This window comes from Eschrichtius robustus, chromosome 1 (assembly GCF_028021215.1).
Source record: "Eschrichtius robustus isolate mEscRob2 chromosome 1, mEscRob2.pri, whole genome shotgun sequence".
In the NCBI taxonomy this organism is placed as follows: Eukaryota; Metazoa; Chordata; class Mammalia; order Artiodactyla; family Eschrichtiidae; genus Eschrichtius; species Eschrichtius robustus.
The window spans coordinates 168,272,495-168,292,251 of NC_090824.1; the positions used below are offsets into that span (position 1 = coordinate 168,272,495).

At 51.0% G+C, this 19,757-nt stretch overlaps 1 protein-coding gene across 1 annotated transcript in view; it reads left to right on the forward strand.

Annotated features, from left to right (window-relative positions):
• The window catches only part of RASGRF1 (Ras protein specific guanine nucleotide releasing factor 1), a 106,943-nt gene that overhangs the window by 26,498 nt on the left and 60,688 nt on the right, over window positions 1–19,757 (forward strand). Inside the window, exons 3-5 of the mRNA XM_068538117.1 lie at window positions 58–205; window positions 10,251–10,343; window positions 12,897–13,150. Of these exons, the coding sequence (XP_068394218.1) occupies window positions 58–205; window positions 10,251–10,343; window positions 12,897–13,150 (495 nt within the window). The remainder of the gene's footprint in view (window positions 1–57; window positions 206–10,250; window positions 10,344–12,896; window positions 13,151–19,757) is intronic.

A 19,757-nucleotide genomic window follows, 5' to 3' on the forward strand; every position in this document is an offset into this window, starting at 1 on the left:
TGGGTCTCCAGGGGACCAGGAGGCCATGGCTTACCTGCCGTGTTCCTCTGTCCACAGCTACCGGACCCTGGCCACGGAGCACGAGGCACTGATGCAGAAGTACTTGCACCTGCTGCAGATCGTGGAGACTGAGAAGACGGTGGCCAAGCAGCTGCGGCAGCAGATCGAGGATGGGGAGATTGAGATTGAGCGGCTGAAGGCAGAGGTGACCGACCACCCGGGGCGCGGAGGAGGCTGGCGGGGGGCCCGGGCCTCAGACCTCAAACCCGGGCTCCCGCAGGGTCAGGGAGGCACGTGATGGGCAAGAGGGACCCGCTCCAGCCACGGCTGTGCCAGCCTCCAAACTTAAAATCAGTGATGCTGGCAGAGTGGGAAGGTCCTGGGGTCAGATCTGGGTTCGAAGCCCACCTCTGCCACTTACCAACTGCAACCTGGAGCAAGTCCTCCAGCCTCTCTGCACCTCCATCCTTTTTTTAAATTTTATTTATTTATTTATTTTTAGTTGTGTTGGGTCTTCGTTTCTGTGTGAGGGCTTTCTCCAGTTGCGGCAGGCAGGGGCCACTCCTCATCGCTGTGCGCGGGCCTCTCACTGTCGTGGCCTCTCTCGTTGTGGAGCACAGGCTCCAGACGCGCAGGCTCAGTAATTGTGGCTCACGGGCCCAGTTGCTCCGCGGCATGTGGGATCTTCCCGGACCAGGGCTCGAACCCGTGTTCCCTGCATTGGCAGGCAGATTCCCAACGACTGCGCCACCAGGGAAGCCCTGCACCTCCATCCTTAAAACAGGCTGTTTCTCCCTGGCTGACAAGGTTGTGAGGATCAAGTGAGATCATTCATGGACGAGTTCCTGGTTACTCTGCTGACAGCCACATGGGCGGAGGGGGTGAGGGCAGGGCCAGAGGGTGGCTGGTAGGTCCTTAGACTGTGGCTCGGGCTCAGCTCCAAGGGAGTCCCTTCCCTCTGCCTGTCACGGCTGTCCGGAGGCTGAGCCGTTGCTAGGTTAAGCCATCTAGAACTTCACTCCTCAAAGTGTGGTCCATGAAACAGCAGCCCATTAGAAATGCAGAACCTAAGGCCCCACCCAGATCTCCCAAATCAGAACCTGAATTTTAACCACATCCCGGGAGATTCTCATTTATGGGTTGGCCAAAGAGTTTGTTCAGGTTTTTCTGTAACATCGGCAGAAAATCCCGAACAAACTCTTTGGCCAACCCAATACATTAAAGCTTGGGAAGCGCTGGCTTTCAGCCCTTAGACACCCCTTACCAGCTGTCCACGCCACCTCACAATGATCTGATCGCCTCTCACCCCCTCACGTCACCAGCGCGCTCAGAACCATCTGGCCACCTTACCCAAGGTCTGTGACTGAGCTGAGGAGGGGAATATGAAAACACAGATCCCTGCAATCGGAGTTAGCTGCATAATTTGCAGGGCCCGATGCAAGGTTAAAATGCAAGGCCCTGGCCAGGGTGGGGGAAGTCAGTCTCCCCTTCCCACTCGCCATGGCCTCCACCCATAGTGGACAGGCCATCCACGACTTCAACCGCCAACTCCCCTAACCTCTGCGCCATGATGCACTCAGTACCTAGATTCAGGTGGGCAAGGGACCCTTGTCAAGTCACCCACCTAATGCACCAGGCACTACCAGCCCAGGCAGGACAGTTGTCTCCTCGCCCTGCCCTGTGACACCACGGGTATGCACAAGACCCACCTTCTCTGTACCTACACCAGGCCCTGCAGAGGGCGGAGGCGGACAGTGAGATGTGTCTGCTGGGCTGACTTGACCCGTTGCCACCCAGACAGAGGGTTGCAGAGGCCTGGGTCCCAGGGTGCCGGGGTATAAAGAATAGGCAGGGAGACAGGAACACGCGTGAACTGAGGCTCCAAGCCCCTGGGGTGTGCCCCATGGTCCCAGCAGACGTCACTTACAATACACAAATTCAAAGAGAAGATTCTTAAGAATTTCAAGACAGCAACTGCTGAGCTTGCAGGCCCAAGCACCTGGCCTTCTGAACACAGGACCCCCGTCACCCACCCATGAAGCCAGCTCTGCCTCGGATGCTCAAAGATCTGAAGTCACCAGTTCCACCTTGTCACGCAGCTGTGAAGCTCTGAACTCACAGTAACGTCAACTTGGAACTCCAGATTCAGTAAACACTTCAGATTCAGCGCCCTTCCCCCACAGCCCCACACTGGGCACCTTCAGACGTGCTTCCTTAGTCCCTGCAACCACCCTGATAGGATCGAACGAGGGGCCAGGCTCAGAGAGCTCAAGTCACCTGCCCAAGCTCACTCACCTGGGAGGTGTGAGAGCTGGGACTGGAAGCCAGGTCTGCCTGTCTGCCTGCCAGGCTCTCCCCTCCGCTTGCAGCCTCTTCCTGCATGGCTCCCAGGATCGGGGCTCGTCCCACCTCTAAACCACCTGATTCATTCTGGGATCTATCCTAGCCCAACACACATCCCTGAATCCAAGCTGAGCCCCCGTCGGGGAGCAGGGAAGAGGTCTGGTCCCAAGACCAGGTTATTAGCTTTGTGATCAAAGGTGTCCAGGAGTCATTCATTCATTCACTCACTCATGCACTAAATGCCCTAATCACCTGACCACTGCCTCCTCCCCTTCCCCAGGCTCCTCCCCTCCACCCACTCGGGGCTCCAGCTAGTGCTCCATAGCAGTGAGCTGTGCACCCCTTGGCCTTTGCACATTCTGGTCTCCTGTTGGGAATGCTCTTGTCACCCGCATACTTCCCTGCCTGCTGAAATTCTCCCAAGCTCAAATGCCTCCTCCTGGGGACTCCTGGCCTAGCCAGGCGTGTGCTCCCTGCCCCCTGCTCCCACCACTTGCCCGCAGTCAGCGTGGAACAGCAGAGCCAGTGCCACACGTGTCTGTCCCCCACCGGGCTGGTGGAAACTCCCTGAGGACAGGGTGGGTCCTTTGTCACCCGCTTTGCCTGGCGTATAGTAAGTGCTCAGTAATGCCTTGATGAATGAATGGACACTGGCTCTGTGGTAGACATTAATGATATGGAAGCTTCTACCCTTACGGTCTGATTGTGGTAGAGTGTGGTCGGTGCTATAATAGGGCTTGCAGTGTGAACCCAAGCAGGAAGTGAGTCATTTCACAGCCACAGGTGTGGGTTCATGTTGCATAGCATACAACCTTAAAACCCTTTCAGGGGTCTGTAGGCCAGAGAAGGGGTGGGTACAAAGGGCAGAACCCTGTTTGGTGCTGGGGAGCAGAAAGCAGGTCAGTTGGGAGTGATTACATATGTGTGTGTGTGCGTGTGTGTGTGTGTGTGTCAGAGTGGCAGCAGAGGCCCATTTGGTGGGAATTTGGAGCAATGCTTCCAACTGAGTGCATTACCTTCCAGGGAAAAAGATTTTCTTAAAAATACTTTGAAAGAAAGGCCAGCTTAGTAAAGCTTTCTGGCTGTACCCCCCCACCAACACACACACACACACACACACACACACACACACACACACACACACATCCTGCAGGGCAGAGGGCACCTGTTTGCTCTGGGTGAGCTCCAGGAAGGTGGAAACAGAGCCCATTTCCCAAGAAGTAGGCCGTCAGGTAGGCAGGAGAAGCCGAGTGAGTGATGAGTGACCACAGTGACAAAGACAGAAGGTCTTAGAATGTCTGAGCTGGGAGGGGTCTGAAGACGCTGAGGTCCATAGAAGAAGAAGGGGGGACTTCCCCGGTGGTCCAGTGGGTAAGACTCTGAGCTCCCAGTGCACAGGGCCCAGGTTCGATCCCTGGTTGGGGATCTGGATCCTGCATGCATGCCACAACTAAGAAGTCCGCATGCCGCAACTAAAAGGTCCCACATGCCGCAACTAAGACCCAGCGCAGCCAAAATAAATAAATAAATAAATATTTTTTAAAAAAAGAAGAAGAAGAAGGGACTTACCCAAGGTCACTCCAAGGTCACTTCAAGCACTGGAGTCCAGACTCAAACTTGGATCTCCAGGCTCCAGATCCTTGGCCTGTGCCTGCCCCACAACTTACTCCTTCCCTGCTGAGGAGATGGGCCTGATAAAAGGTGAATGTTCGGCAGTGACTGTCACCTGGATGGCCCCAAGCACTCATGGTCCACCTTTCCTCTGATAGCCAAATAAGATCCTCAAGCCCCCATCCCACTTATTCCTGCGGATTCCCCAGGGGCCTTACCTTTTCCTGCCCACCTCTTGCTTTCAAATTCTACTCTCCTGATGTATCGCCTCACTTCCCAAGGCAGCTATTTTTACTTTACTGCTCTTTGCTCCTTGGGTGGTCACTACATGTATCTGTCAGAATGAGCTAGGCGATGCTGCAGTAACAAACAACCCCAGAGTCTTAGTGGCTGGAAACAACAAAGGTTGCTTTCTCACTCACGCTTTGTGTCCATGGTGGGTTCTGCTCCACAACATCCTCACTCAGAGTCAGGGACACAGTCTGACGGGGCTCCCACTGGTCAGGAGATTCACCAGTCACATGGCGGGGGAAAGGAACCAAGCAGATGATGTGACACCTCTGCTCACGTTTCACTGGGCAAAGCAAGTCACATGACCAGGCCCGACTTGAGGGGACTGGGAGATACCATCCTGCGGTGTCCGAGGAGGAGAAGCAGCATATCCACGAAAGCCCTGGTGACTACCCAACCGTGGCTCCTCCTTCAGTTCCCAAGTCCCTTGACACAGGCTGTTGCGTGTAACAGATTTTCCAAAAGGTTTAGCTCTAATAGAGAGGGGGGGGTCCATCACTGAAACAGAAAACAGCTTAAAAATGAATGGAAGCCGCCCCTGCCCTCATGTCACCTAGCCTTCTCCTGCTACAAGGATTTCCCACCAACTTCTCCTCGCACTCCCACGTGCCATTTCGTTGGTGGTGGTGTCCTTCATAATCTCTTTATCTACCAAGACCCTCATCTTGCATCCAGTGATGTGCGGAGTAGGCTCCTATCACCTTTGCAAGAGCCAATTGTTACGTTTTCAAGAACTTTGCAAGCTAGTTAGTCAAAGTTTGGTAGCTTCAAATGGGCTGAGGTAGGAATGCCCACACCATGGAAACTGGCAGGTGCTACCAGTCAGAGGTTTTCCTTCAGAGAGCTGGTCATTAAGCATTTACCAGTAGACCATTGTCTACATCTTCGTTCATAATGTGCAGGACCTGGTGCAAAATGAAAATGCAGGGCCCTTAAGAATCTCAAAGCAGCAGCAGCAGAGCCTTAAAGCAAGCGTTGGTCCCTTCGAAGCCTGGAGCTCTGCACGGGTCACACATCCAGGAATCCAGCCCTGTTTCTACTCCCAACCCTGTAGCCCCCACCCCTAGCCCTGGAAGTAACAGGAGATTGCATCCAAACAAAAGTCTGCAGAAAGCTTTACCAGGCGTAACTACCCACCTCTGTCTTAGTCTCTTTTCTCCCATCTGAACAACCTTAATTAGGCTTCATCTTTCATAACCCAAAGGCTCTAAGGACCATCTAAAACAAAGGGAATGTCTACCTCTGAGAAGAATCACCCCCCCCCCCCACCTCTAGAATGCTCAGTTTGGACCATTTCATGGTTTTGTTTGTTGGTTGGTTGGTTCGTTTTTTTTTTTTTGGCCGCTTTGTGTGGCTTGCAGGATCTTAGTTCCCCGACCAGGGACAGAATCAGCGACCCCTGCAGTGGAAGTGCAGAGTCCTAACCACTGGACCGCCAGGGAATTCCCCCATTTCATTGTTTTAATAGCTATTTTCCTCCCATTTATGATGGGAAGTAAATTTGGAGAGTGAAGACAGGCCCTAAAGGGCAAAATAGGAGTTTAGAGGTAGTCGTAATATTTTATTGGCTTGGAAGCACTCAGGATCCTGGGAGGCTGACACTGGAAGAAACGGAAAAGATCTTTAGTTCAGGGTTTAAATAAAAATTTAGGGCTTCCCTGGTGGCGCAGTGGTTAAGAATCGGCCTGCCGATGCAGGGGACGCGGGTTCGAGCCCTGGTCTGGGAAGATCCCACATGCTGTGGAGCAGCTAAGCCTGTGCGCCACAACTACTGAGCCTGCGCTCTACAGCCCGTGCTCTGCAATGAGAGAAGCCACCGCCATGAGAAGCCCACGCACTGCAACAAAGAGTAGCCCCCGCTAGCCACAACTAGAGAAAGCCCACGTGCAGCAACGAAGACCCAACAGAGCCAAAAAGAAATAAAATAAATAAATAAATAAAAGAACTAAAAACATTAAAAAAAAAAAAATTAGTCATGGGATCGGTTTTGCAAACAAACTTCAACATGGTACCCCACTTTATAAACTAGGTCAATGAGGGGACTACTCTGGGAGAAGTAAGAAAGGACGGCCGTGACCCCTCCCATGCAGCCCCTCCCCAGGGCCCACCCTGCATGCCTTGAGTCCCGCTTCCCATCTCCCCCTTGCCATCCTCCCCCCCGCCACCCTGGCACACAACACCCTGTCATACCTGTGCCTCTGTTCACACACCCCCTCTCAAATTCCCTCCATCCTGTAGCCCACCTGTGGGGCTCCTCTTTGTCCTTCAAAACCCCTTCCAGGTAGCCCTTGCCGCTTTCATGGTGAGACCTTCCCATTGCAGTAGGAACATACCTCGCTTCTGGCCTCTCCTTGTCCGATTATATATTGCCTCTCTGGGGGTCTGACCCCCTTCTCAGGCTGGAAGCTCCTCCCGGGAAGGGATCTGACTCATCCACCTTAGCCAGTGGCGAGCTGTGTCTCACCAGTACCCAACCCAAAGACTGCATCAGGATCCGGTGGCGGTGTTGGCACAAAGGCAGACAGAGATGGGCACCCACTGGGCTTGGAGGAGGCCAGAAGAGATCAAGAAGGAGGGAGAAAGAACTGAGCTGCATGGCAAGAACTACAGAGATCTGCAGGAAAAGCAAGAGCTACAGAGGTCTTTAGTAAAACCTCAGAGGCTAACAAAAAGGAAAGAACCTGGATTAATTCCACTATCAATGACTGCACTGACGAAATGCACTCTGGATGAAAGACACTGTCTCCAGGGACGGGAGTAGGATGGGGCAGAAGCCCATGCGCTATGCCTCAAAGGGGTGTGGCAAGCAGGGTTTTCCTCTGATGGGTCAAGGAGGCCAGACCATGGGTGGCCAGTGGGCGGGGGCCAGCGGAGACACCAGGCTTTGAGCCAGGTCAGACAGCCGGAGCTGGACCCTAGCTGGCAAGTTGGGCGTGAGCCAAAGTCCCCACTCTGCATGGCCTTCATTGACAAGGGTCAGCTGAGCAGACCCTGAACGTCCAGCAAGCAAACCAGGGTCCAAGGCAAATCCATCTCCAGAAGAGACCTGCCAGGGTAAGAGAAAGGCTGCCTCCATGAGCTCACCTGACACTGGCTCCTGGCAGGGATGGGCTGTAGCCCAAGACTTCTGCAGGGTCCCCAGGCTCACAACCCTCTAGAGCTTTGCCCACCAGGCCTGATCCTTAAACAAAGACTCCAAGGCTGCTGGCACTGCCTGCGCACGTAGCATAGTACCTGACCTAATTGCATCTATTTTTTGCCCTGGTCCCTGCTGAGTAGATGTCCTGGAATGCCTCTCTCTGAGACAAGCGCCAGTTTTAAATACAGACCACACACACACACACACACACACACACACACACACACACACACACTGCCATGCAAAAGAAAAAAACGGTTTCCGTGTGCAAATCTCAAAACTGGCAAAGAAAGCAGACTGGCAAGGAGGTGACAACATCAGACCAAAGGTGGGCATTGACTGGGCATCCCTGCCTCTCTGAGCTCTCCAGTAGCCTGCCTCTGTGTGTGTGTGTGTGTGTGTGTGTGTTCGTTCCTTAGGCCTTTAAAATACAGATCAAAGAATCAGCCTTTCTTTTAATGTGCAGATGTTCCCAGAGAATGGAAAGAAAAGGTGAGGGGGGGGAGAGAAAAAGGAAAAGCCCGTGTCGGTGCTGAATATTTCTCGGATATTTTCAGCCGCTCTCCAAGCACAGGCCAGGGTAATTTTAGCAACCCGCAAGTGGAGAGCGGGTAACTTCCGTTTTGCTTTCAAAGTGCTCAATTCGCTCAACTGTGAGAGCCCATTCATTCTGCAGTTCAGCAAGTGGCCTTGAGGGGACAAAGCCCCGTGCTCTGAAGAGGCGCGAGGAGCTCTGGCTTTGTGGCAGTGTTTGTGGACTCCCCTGGGCCGCTGTCTTGAGACGTGCGGGGCTTGGTGACTGCAGTGTCTTCCTGTGGTTGAGGTTTCTGTGGCTGCTGTTGCTCTGATCCTTTGGAAAATGTTTTTTTTTAATGAACCCTCTTTTATTATTTTGTATTTATTTATTTATTTTTTTGCTGAGCTATGCGGCACGTGGGATCTTAGTTCCCTGACCAGGGATGGAACTCATGCCCCCTGCAGTGGAAGCGTGGAGTCCTAACCGCTGGACTGCCAGGGAGGTCCCTGCTCTGATCCTTCTTTAATTTACTGACTTATGTAGCCAACAAATATATGTTGAGTGCCAGCCGAATGCTAAGCACCGGGAGCCCAGGAATGAATGAAACGGGGTGGTCCTTCGCCCACAGAGCTCACAGCCGCCGCGATGGAATAAATAGGCATTGCCTGCATTTTCCCGGGCAAGTCCGCAGGCCGTGGGAGCCTTGGTGGAGGAACCCCAGCAGAGACTTGCGGACTCGGGGGTGGCAGGAAGGAACCCACCCGGGGGCTACACCACAGGCCCGTCCACCTGAGCAGTGCCAGAGGCCCCGGCCACGGTATGGCTAAAGGCACCCCTTCTCCTGGTCACCACCCCGTTGGTTTTGTTCTTGCAGCTGGGCCGACCTCTCTGATCCCGAAATCTGGCAAATGGAGATTCTTAGATCAGCTCAAACGTTCGTTTCAAGGGCTGTTCCAGTTTTCTAGGCCAGCAGTTTCCAGGTTCTGCTCCAAAGAGGGCTCCAAGTCAAAGAAGTGCTTCAGGGTTGTCCCAGGACGGGACAGCCAAGCCAGCAGTGCTTTCATCTGAAGTCCTGCTGGGGTTCCAGGACGGTTTTGTTTGAAAAAAATAAAGGGACTACCCAAGTGCCCATCGACGGATGAATGTATGGCAACATGGGGTCTGTACATAACAATGGATATTACTCAGCCTTAAAAAGGAAGGAAAGTCTGACACGTGCTATGACATGGGTGAACCTTGAGGATGTTATGCTGGTGAAATAAGCCAGCCACAGAAAGACAAATACTGTCTGATTCCACTGAGGCGAGGTCCCTAGAGGAGTCAAATTCATAGAGACAGAAAGTAGAAGGGCGGGTGCCAGGGGCTGAGGGAGGGGGGATGGGGAGTTAGTGTGTTTTGTTTTGTTTTGGCCGCGCTGCGCGGCATGCGGGATCTTAGTTCCCTGACCAGGAATCAAACCCACACCCCCTGCAGTGGAAACGCAGAGCCTTAACCGCTGGACCGCCAGGGAAGTCATTAAACTCATTATTAAACTCATTAAACTCATTATTGTTTAATGAGTACAGAGCTCGGGAAGTTGAGAAAGTTCCAGAGATGGATGATGGTGATGGTTGCACAACAATGTGAATGTACTTGATGCCACTGAACTGTGCACTTAAAATTGGTTAAAATGGTAATTTTTTTTTTTTAATTTATTTATGGCTGTGTTGGGTCTTCGTTTCTGTGCGAGGGCTTTCTCTAGTTGTGGCAAGCGGGGACCACTCTTCATCGCGGTGCACAGGCCTCTAACTATCGCGGCCTCTCTTGTTGCGGAGCACAGGCTCCAGACGCGCAGGCTCAGTAATTGTGGCTCACGGGATCTTCCCAGACCAGGGGTCGAATCCGTGTCCCCTGCATTGGCAGGCAGATTCTCAACCACTGCGCCACCAGGGAAGCCCCCAAAATGGTAAATTTTATGTTATATATATTTTACCACAATAAAAATTCGAAAGTAAAGGGACTGATGATGGTTTAGGGAATAAGGAAGAGAATCACAGATTTGGACCAAAGCTCCCAGATTACAAATGGGTTGCCTGCAGCCCAGAGAGTGCCTCGCCCAGGGTCACTCGGAGTCAGAGCCCAGCTGCCCCGGACCCAGGTGGACGGGCTCCCGGTCCAGTGCTCACTCACCGACGTCTGGCTCGAAACCTCACACAGAGCAAAGGACACGAGCTGCAGTACCACTGGTCCTTGGGGAGCACGTGGCGGGGCGCTCACTCACCACACCACGCCTGGGGGCAGCCGGAGGGGTGGGGCTTCCGCCGGCTGGCGCCGCTCGCCCCCTGCAGCTGACCCGTGTTTCCGTTGCAGATCGCATCCCTGCTCAAGGACAATGAGCGCATCCAGTCCACCCAGACTGTCACCCCCAATGACGAAGACAGTGACATCAAGAAAATCAAGAAGGTCTGTACCATCTCTCGGGGCTGGCAAAGCTGCCCTGGTCCTCTTTAGAGAGCCCCCTGGCACAGCCCAGGGTCTGCAGTGTCCACCTACTGTCCCACTGCTCTCAGGCGTACCACTCCCACCTCCGCCCCAAAGGCAGAATCAACAGCCCCTCACCCCTGACCAGCACCTCGTCGAGCCATGTCTTCTGGTTGTCTCTGTGAGGTAGGGTGGTTCAGCCCATTTGATAGATAGGAGAACTGAGGCTCCAAGAGATGAAAGAGTGGATAGAGCCAGGGCAGGAACCCAGGCTGTGAGACTCAGAGCCGAGAGCTTTCCTCACAACGCTGGGCAGCCTCAATGATACCCCAGGCCACATGTCCACTGTCACAGCCCTGCATGCCCACCCTCCCCCCAGCTACTCTCCTGCAAACACGTCCCCCTTTCATCCCCGGCAGAGGTCAGCATGGGAGCCGGCCTCTGTGACACCCCTTAGCTGGCCCCACTGGTTTTACACTATTAGAGGCTAGGAGAGACATCTCAGAAGGTATCAGAAAGCTGCCCAGTGGCAGGGATACTGACCAACACCGTGGGCCCCCCCATGGAGGGGGGTGTGGAGGGGAAGAGTATGGTCTGTGTTTGCAGCTTGCCAGACTTGAAGCAGGGGAGCCTGACTCACCCTAAGAAAAACACACGAAACCAAAAAATCCTCCTTGTTGAGAGCGTAAAAGGACACCAGCGCCATCCAGACCAGAAAACTGCAAACTGGCATCCCACAGGCCAAGTTCAGCCTACCAGCATGTTTGGGGTTCTTAGCCCACACGGTGTTTTTTTTTTTCCCTTTTTAATTTGTTGCCAGTGCTTTAAAAGCTAAACATTTCACATAAAAATATGTATTTCTGGCTTCTTAAAAATAGGAAGAGCTAACATTCATTACGCACTTTCCATGTGCCAGACACTATTCTAGGAGATTTATGTAGATGAATCTGTTCCTAACTAAAAGCCCTCTGAGGTTTTATTATTATCTGCGTTTCACATGGGTTGCTGAGGCACAGAAAGGCCAAGTGACTTCCCCAGGTCACACAGCTAAGTATTTGCAGAGTGACATTTAAACCTTGGCCACCAAGCTCCAGAGCCCACATCCTTGGTCACTGCGACACACGATCTCTTGGAAAAGCAGAAGGTCTTGCAGCCCCGGGCCCACCTCCTGCACACAGTGACTGCTGGCCCCAGGCCAGTTGCTGCTCCATTAGTGCCCACCCAGCCGGCTTCGGGATCTATAGGACCTGCCAGGCCCCCATGGACATTGGGATTTGCCACCAGTGCCACCTGGGGTCTGAACCAAGCCCCACCCAGGCAGGGATGCGCTGGCCTTCCTTCTCTGCCATGGCCCCACTGGGCTTTCCGGCCCATTTTGCAAAGCCGTTCTGGTTGGAACATTTTGTTAAGTACCACCTGAAATGCACCTCCCTCCTTTTGTTTTCACCCTCCTGGGGCTTCAGAGCAAGGCCCTCCTTTATCCAGAAAAGCTTCCTCTCTTCAAGGAGATCTGTCTTGCTGAGGCCAGGCCTCTCCTCCCCAGGGCAGACGTCCCTGGCCAAAGGTCTGCACCCGGATGGTTGCACCTGCTGTGCATGGCCAGTGCCCTTTGCAGCTGATAATATTTTGATGAGTGCCTTGGCAGGCGGCCCCTGGATCTCCAGGTGCCCCCACCCCAGCACCGCCCAGCACCCTTGCTCCTGGGGCCCTGGGGCCCTCCCTGTGCAGCCCCTGAGCTTGCACACAGCTCAGCAGCAGGAATGGTGAGGAGCTACATGGTGCCTTGATTGGAAGCGTGCGTATCTTAAAACAGTTCTCTGTGTCTGTGAGTCGAGGCCCTTCCCAAGTTCCTGCCAGAACGAGGCCAGGCCAAGCAGCCCAACTCCGAGTCAGGCAAGTCAAGTGTCTGTCTTCATTTCCCCGCGGAGGTAGAGGAGGGGCTCCAGGCGGGCGCTGATGAGGCCCAAGCATGAGATTAACTAATTTGCCGCACTGAATTTGATAATCGCCCTCTATCCAGACGAGCTTTCATTGAAACTTCTGGGCTTTCAGGCCAGTCATTAGGCAAGAAGCGGTGTGAGCCATGCCCAGCACAGCCTGGCAACCCTCTATGCTCAAGCCCCCTCCCGTGATGGGGACTCGGGGCCACACTTTTCCTCCTTCAGAGGATGCTGCCAAAGCAACCTGGGGGATCTGGTTTAAATGCAGAGGGCCGGGGCAGGGCCTGGGGATTTGCATTTCTAACAAGTTCTCAGGAGATGCCAATGCTCCCTTGCAGGGACCTCACTTAGAGTCCAGCCATCATCTCATTGGCCCCATGGCACAGACGGGAAACGGGCTTAGAGGAACCACAGGGCTTGCCCGGCACCATGCAGGCAGAAGCACCAGGCCTGATCTTTGCCTCAGCTCTTTTCCCTACGCGCCCGGCATGGGGGACAACAGGGCCTTGGCCCCTGCCCTTGGGGCACTCACAGCCTGGAAGGACCAGAGCAGCTGTGGCTAACGGGAGACTCTCCCTCTGGTCTCGGCGCCCAGGTGCAGAGCTTCCTGCGGGGCTGGCTGTGCCGGCGCAAGTGGAAGACCATCATCCAGGACTACATCCGGTCGCCGCACGCCGACAGCATGCGGAAGAGGAACCAGGTGGTGTTCAGCATGCTGGAGGCCGAGGCCGAGTACGTGCAGCAGCTGCACATCCTTGTCAACAACTTCCTGCGCCCGCTGCGGATGGCCGCCAGCTCCAAGAAGCCTCCCATCACGCACGACGATGTCAGCAGCATCTTCCTGAACAGGTGAGCACCCTGAAGCTCAGCGCCCCCTCCCGGAGCCCTTGGCCGAGGCGGGAAGAGGGTGCCTGGCCGGCACTGAACTTGGACACGAGCCCTTGACTAGTTCCCGCCAAGTGCAGAGGAGGAAACTGAGGCCCAGAGAGGAAGGAAGCTGCCCGAGGTCCCATGACGAGAAGCCAGTGCCCCAGCTATTACAGGCAGGAATACAAATAGAGCCCCACGTAGTATATGTCTAAACTAGTGGTTCAACTGGGGCAATGCTGGGAGACATTTTTTTGTTTTTTTTAATTTATTTTTTGCTTCAGAAGGATCAAGTAGGATCAATGGCTGGCAATCCCTGGGAGGCAATTTTTTTTTTTGAATTTTTGAATTTTATTTTATTTTATTTTTTATACAGCAGGTTCTTATTAGTTATCCATTTTATACATATTAGTGTATATATGGGAGACATTTTTGATTGTCAAAACTTGGCGGGGCTGCGGGGGAGGGTTTGCGACTGGCATCTAGTGGGTGGAAGTCAGGGACGCTGCTAAACATCGCACCGTGCCCAGAGCAGTCTCCCACAGCAGAGAATTCTTCCACCAGAAATAATCGTGCCAAGGTTGAGAAACCCTGGTTTAAATGTTTACAAGTTATAAATCAAGCTACAAAAAACCAAATGGGTTCCATTCTTCTACCTTAATATCATCGTCATAACGATCTAGAAGCCAGGTCTAAATTTTTAGAATTCTGAGTCTCCTAAGAGTTGGGCTCTGTATCACACTACCCATATATCTTACGAAAGCAGTTACTTTTCCCAAATGGTGACTCTGGCCATTCGTATGGGGTTTGTGTTACCTGAGAAGGCTGAGCTGATGGCTGCCCTTCTGCTGTCAACCTCTTTTTAAAAGTCTTAGGAAATGGTTTAAATGAGCTTTTTGGTAGGCATTAAAATTGGGTAAACTAGGTAAAAGCAACAAATATGAAAACATATCAACAGAGTGCTATTTACAAATGATTCTCATCCAGGAATTAAAGTAAATCACTATGTGCTCCAGGTTGTTCATTCAGCTGCATTTCTTTTAAAGTATCCATCATTCAATCATTTCACTAATTCCAGCTGGCCCTCATCCAAGCCCTCTGCAGAGGTGTTTGGGACCCAGGGTCACCTTCTCTGTGCCCTGCTCTACTCCTTTACCTGCCAGTGTGCTGTGATGAGTTTAGGGACCTGTGGGACACCCGGAAGGAGATGGGGTAGAGGCAGTGGACGTGGGTCTGATTCTGAGAGGTTGAGCTGGAGATGCTGAAAGTCCCTGGGAGAAGGACAAGGACAGGGACATTGGGATGCTGACCCCATGAATGTGGATGAGGTGTCGGAGTGTGGGGACATGGTGGGGGTGGGGAGCAGGAGGAGGGGAGTGGCTTTTAGCCTCATTAGACCTTCTAGAAACTGAATCACTGGGTCTTACAAGGTTGCTTTTTAATATACATTTCGAACACAGTTTTTAGAGAGTAAATAAATGCTTTGACTTCTTTATTAAAACAAAGAAAATAGGTATTATTGTTTTGTGAAATCAGGTAAGATTTTCTCCAGAAACTACAATTGGGTCTTTTAAACTCAATGATCTGGAATTTGGCTGTAAAGTGTGAAGAACTTGTTTCTTCCTGAATAAACTCCGGACAGCTCCGCTGGAGTCACAGCTTCTCAAACGTGAGCGCTGGGCCCCACCCCGAGCTTCTCAATCTGTAGGTCTGGAGTAGAGCATAGGGATTGCATTTCCAACAAGTTTGCAGGTCCCAGAGCACCCGGAAATGAGAGCCTTGAGACAACCGCAGGGGACTGCCTGTACTGGGGACTCGGCCACGGCCCTACTTGAGAAATACTTCAGGAAACATTGTTACAGTTCTAGGTTGTTTGTGCTCTCCTTGCATTTTAGGCCACAGTTGCAAACTCTTGGTGACTGTTGATCATAACCACTAAGAGATAAAGGTGTCCTTTTGTATTTATTTAATCTTTGCATAATTTTGTTCCACTGCATTCAGTGGAGTTCTTTTCACCTGTAATCTTTGGTTAAGAGTATTCATACCAACTCACAGAATGTGTTCAAAAGTTGTTTGAAGCAAATCACAACATGGTTTTATATTTTTGTCTGTTAATCACTGCATGGATCAGATCAGATGCCTTTAACTGGGAATAAACAGGAGGGAAGAAAGTCCCCTCTTTTGCTGGTGTCCTTCCAGGCCCCTGCAAGGCCTGTTTCTCCTTTTCCACAATGTGCCCAAGGTTGACTGTTTCCCATCTTAGCAGTCGCATTGATCCTGGTCAGAATAGCCCCAGCCTGATCAATCGTTAAGGCCTCCAGAATATGGACTCTAGCGGTCCTTGGAAACACTGACCAGGGAATGGGACCTGCCTCTTGTAGGTGTTGGAGCATCAAATGAGAGCTCATGTAAAGCATCTAGTACAGAGCCCAGCATAGCCCAAGTGCTCATAAGAGCTAGACATTATTACAACAAGAAAGCTTCACTATGATGCACCCTGTGAGAAACTCAATTCAAATCTAATGTGGAGGGAACACTTCCCAACTCATTCTGTGAGGCCAGCATTACTCTAATACTGAAATCAGAAAAAGACATTGTGAGGAAAGAACACTACAGACCCATATCGCTCATGGTCATAGATGCAAAATATTATAAAATCGAATCCAGAAATATATAAAAAGGATAATACATCATGACCAAGTGGAATTTATCCTAGGAATGCAAGGTTGATTCAACATTGAAAATTAATCAAATATGTTTTACTATATTTTCTTACAATATTAAGTAAGAAGAACCAATGATCCTATCAATGGATGCCAGTCTGATGTGACTGGCTTCTCTCCACCCCCTGGCCCCTGTTCTCAATCCGGAGCAGGCCGGAATTCTTTCCTTCCCCCCCAGGGCCCAGGGCGGGGCAGGAAGAGCTAGAAAATGACTGCCTTCTAATCATTCACCCCTCACTATATGATCCACTGGGTACATAAGAGTACAAGCTTCACTGGCGTAACCTCTGTGCTTTTTGTGAGCACAAAGAACAGCTGAAATTATTTTTTCATTAACTGTATAGCAACCCTGCACAGCACTTGGCATGACTGTTTTGGACTACACTCACCACATTAAGATGGTGCTTTGTGGGGCCTGCTTGGTGCCAGGCTCTCTGTAAGCACTTGGCCTACGTAATTTCCAATCCTCAGAGACGCCCCATGAGGCTGACACCAGAGATCAGAGAGGTGACGGGGTGTGCTCAGGGTTCGGGTGGGCTGTGATTTTAACCCAGTTCTGTCTGATGTGAAGGCCTGTGCTTCCCCCCTGCTGCCCTGTTAAATAATGGGCTGGAATCTCCCCCGACCCCCATCCTCCTTACCCCCCATGCCTGCTCACCACAGTGCAGGTCTCAGCACATGCTCCTGCCCACGCCTGCACCATCGAGAACTTTCGATTGTATGTGAGCCCAGCCTTCCCTCTTACTGTGTAGGTGCTGTGGAGGCCAGATCCGGGACATGAACCTTCCAGGTCTCCCTGCCTTGGACCACAGCACAGAGTCTGTATTTGTCACAGGTCAAGGGTGGAAGCTGCCAGCCCACTCACTGGAAGGATTTCTGCACATAGCTTTCCCCTGGATTTGCATTTAGGCTGAAATGTACAGCCACATTAGACACCTGATGCTAATTTGGTGATTTCATTTGCTGGAGCTCTTTAAAAGAAGTCCTTGAGAAGAGAGAGGCCTGTCTCCAGGTTGGCAGATTCACGGAGGATGCTGCAGAGCTGGGGAGGGGGTTAATTGTGTGCTTCTCGAAGGCTGCGGGGGGAATCTTTGAAGTAAACATGTGCACCAGGTTTTGTTTACCCGAAACAATGAGCATATACTCTTGGGCTATTTCCCTTTAATAAAAACCATGCCCAGCAACGTGTGCTGGGAACCACAGGCATTGCCCCGTGATGAGAGGCATCCCGCGTGGGGGACAGATGGTTCCTATCTTGATGCCCGCTCTGATTGATTGGCAGTGGTTGCCTGGAGTCCTGGGCCGAGAAGAATGATGAGGCTCAGTGGGGGCGTGTGCTGCCATCAATTCGTCTTGTCTGCATGGGCTGGGGAGTGAGGAGGCACAGGGTGAGGCTGGAGTGAAGAGGCCTGGCTCTGCCCTCCACCGGCCAAGCCCTGTGGACCTAGGACCAGCCTTGGGCAAGTCACATTCCTTTCTGGGCTCAAGAAGGGAACCAGGCAAAATGAGCACTTCCCAAAGCAGACGAGTCGCTTCCTCTCCCTAGAATTCTTCCCACCCTACTGTCCTTCCTATTTTCCTTATGACAGCTGTCTCCTACTCTTTTTTCATGTCTTTCCTTGGATGTCCCTGACCACCCCCATGCCCCTTGTCACCGTTGGCTTATGTTCCCTGGTTGTGTGCTTCCAGGGCCCCCATGCTGCCCCTTTTGTAGCATTCATTGCACTTAAATAATGAATTCTTCTGTGTATAGATTCCCTGCTGGACTATAAGTGTGCAGGGCCATAGAATATAGTTGCCCCGGCTGTGCGCTGCACAATTCAGGGGTAGCATTCACATAGACTAGGGATCAGCAAACTTCTTCTGTCAAGGGTCAGATAGTAAGTATTTTAGGCCCTGTGGGCCAGAGGGTCTCTGTCAAAACTAGGTGGTCTTAGGCAATCCTAAATGAATGGATGTTGCTGTGTTCCAATAAACCTTTACTTATGGACACTAAAATGTGAATTTCATCTAATTTTTACTTATCGTAAAATATTCTTTTGATTTTTTTTCAACCGTTTAAAATTATAAAAAATCCTTCTAAGCTTACAGGCTGTACAAAAACAGAAAGTGGGCCAGCATTCTGGATGGCAAGATTCCATGTCGTAAAGATGTCATTTCACCCAAAACATGCTATAAACTCAATATAATTCCAATCGAAGTGCAGCCTAGCAGAGTGATTTTAATGTTCAACTGAAGGAGTAAAATGCATGTAAATAGATAATAATGTTCTGAAAAAAACAATGAAAGAAACATTTCCTACATTAAGTAAAATGTATTATAGGCTTATAAATATATTAAAAGTAATGAAAACAGCGTGAGACTATTGCCAGAATAGGCCAATAGTCCATCAAAATAAAATACAAAGTCCAGAAACAGACTCAGGCATGTATGAGAATTTAGTAACAAAAAAGGCAGCCTAGCAAAGCAGTGAAAGCAGCTGGAGTATTTGATAAATAAAATGGGGCAATTGGCTAACCAAACTGAGAGAAAGATTACGTTTATATCCTTAACTCACATCCTACACCAAAGTAAACTCTAGTTAAGTATTTATGTGTAAAAATGAAATAGTAAAATAAAATATAGGTGAGTGTGTATGCAGTCTGAGTGGGAAAAGACATGATGCCTGAAGCAAAAAAGCAGAAAGAAAATCTCATAGGGCAAAATGGAAAAACTTCAAAAAACACCAAACACAAAATCAGTGGGCAAATAGCTGAGCAAAAAAATATCTGCAATGTATATGTTAAGATTATACGCTTAATATGGAGAGTTATTTTAAATTAATAAAAGTGAAAATAGTAAACGGACATGACTTGGCAGTTCCCAAAAGAAGAAACTCAAATGGCCAATACAAAGGAAAAATGTTCAACCAACCCACTCACAATGATTTTGTAAAGCAAATCGAATCAAAATGAGATCATTTTTTTCTTATCAGATAGGTAACAATGGTAGTTTCTGAGTAGTAGGATGACAAGTGAAATCCTCACAGTTTATAGTACTTTAAAAACGGAGGCTTCATCAAATATATTTTTATAGTCCCAGCTTATGATGTTCCTAATGTGCTACCCTACAAGTCCGTGCCGTGAATCCTGCACAGTGCATCCTGCAGCCGTCTGTGGGAGCTGCCCGGGAATGGGGCCCTGAGTCTTGCTGTGGCAGTGCTCGGGGTCATCCAGAGCCTCCCAGTTCCCCAGGAACCCCTGAAAGTCCTCCTACCTCCACCCTCCCCCACATCAGGGCCCACGTTCTCCCTTCTGTGCACTTTCATGCACCCCTGGACTGTTCTCTTTTGAATTTTTCTAAGGGTCTTCCCATGTGGACAACTAAAGTTCTTCACATTGGTACAGTACATGTTTATCTATTCAGTAACTAGTTCAGGGGCCACAGACAGGAAGAAACCAGCCCTGTCAAGGGTGAATCTGTCACAGACTTGTTACCTGAAAACTGCAAATGACTTCAGCCATCAGGCAGGGCCCCTAGTCCAGAAATCACAGTGTCACCACACCTGTGGGGGCCTGTTCCTTCGGGACTTCAGGGAGATGACAGTTAATTCACAGTAATGAGAGGACCCACTCTCAGGAATGAGAACTCGGAGTGTTTCTGCTACTTAGATACTTGTTAAAGGCCCTACCGGTTCCAGCCCTTCTGCACATCCTGTGGGTGTGATGGAGTTATAGGCTGGGCTCTTCAGCCGTAGGTGCTGTGTTCTGTTCTCTCTCCCCACCACCACCTCTCACCTCCCTCACCCCTTTCTCTCTTGCAGCCCTCCCTTCTTCTCTTTTTCACACCCTTTTTCTCCCCATCCACCCTGTTTTCTCTGCAGAGTG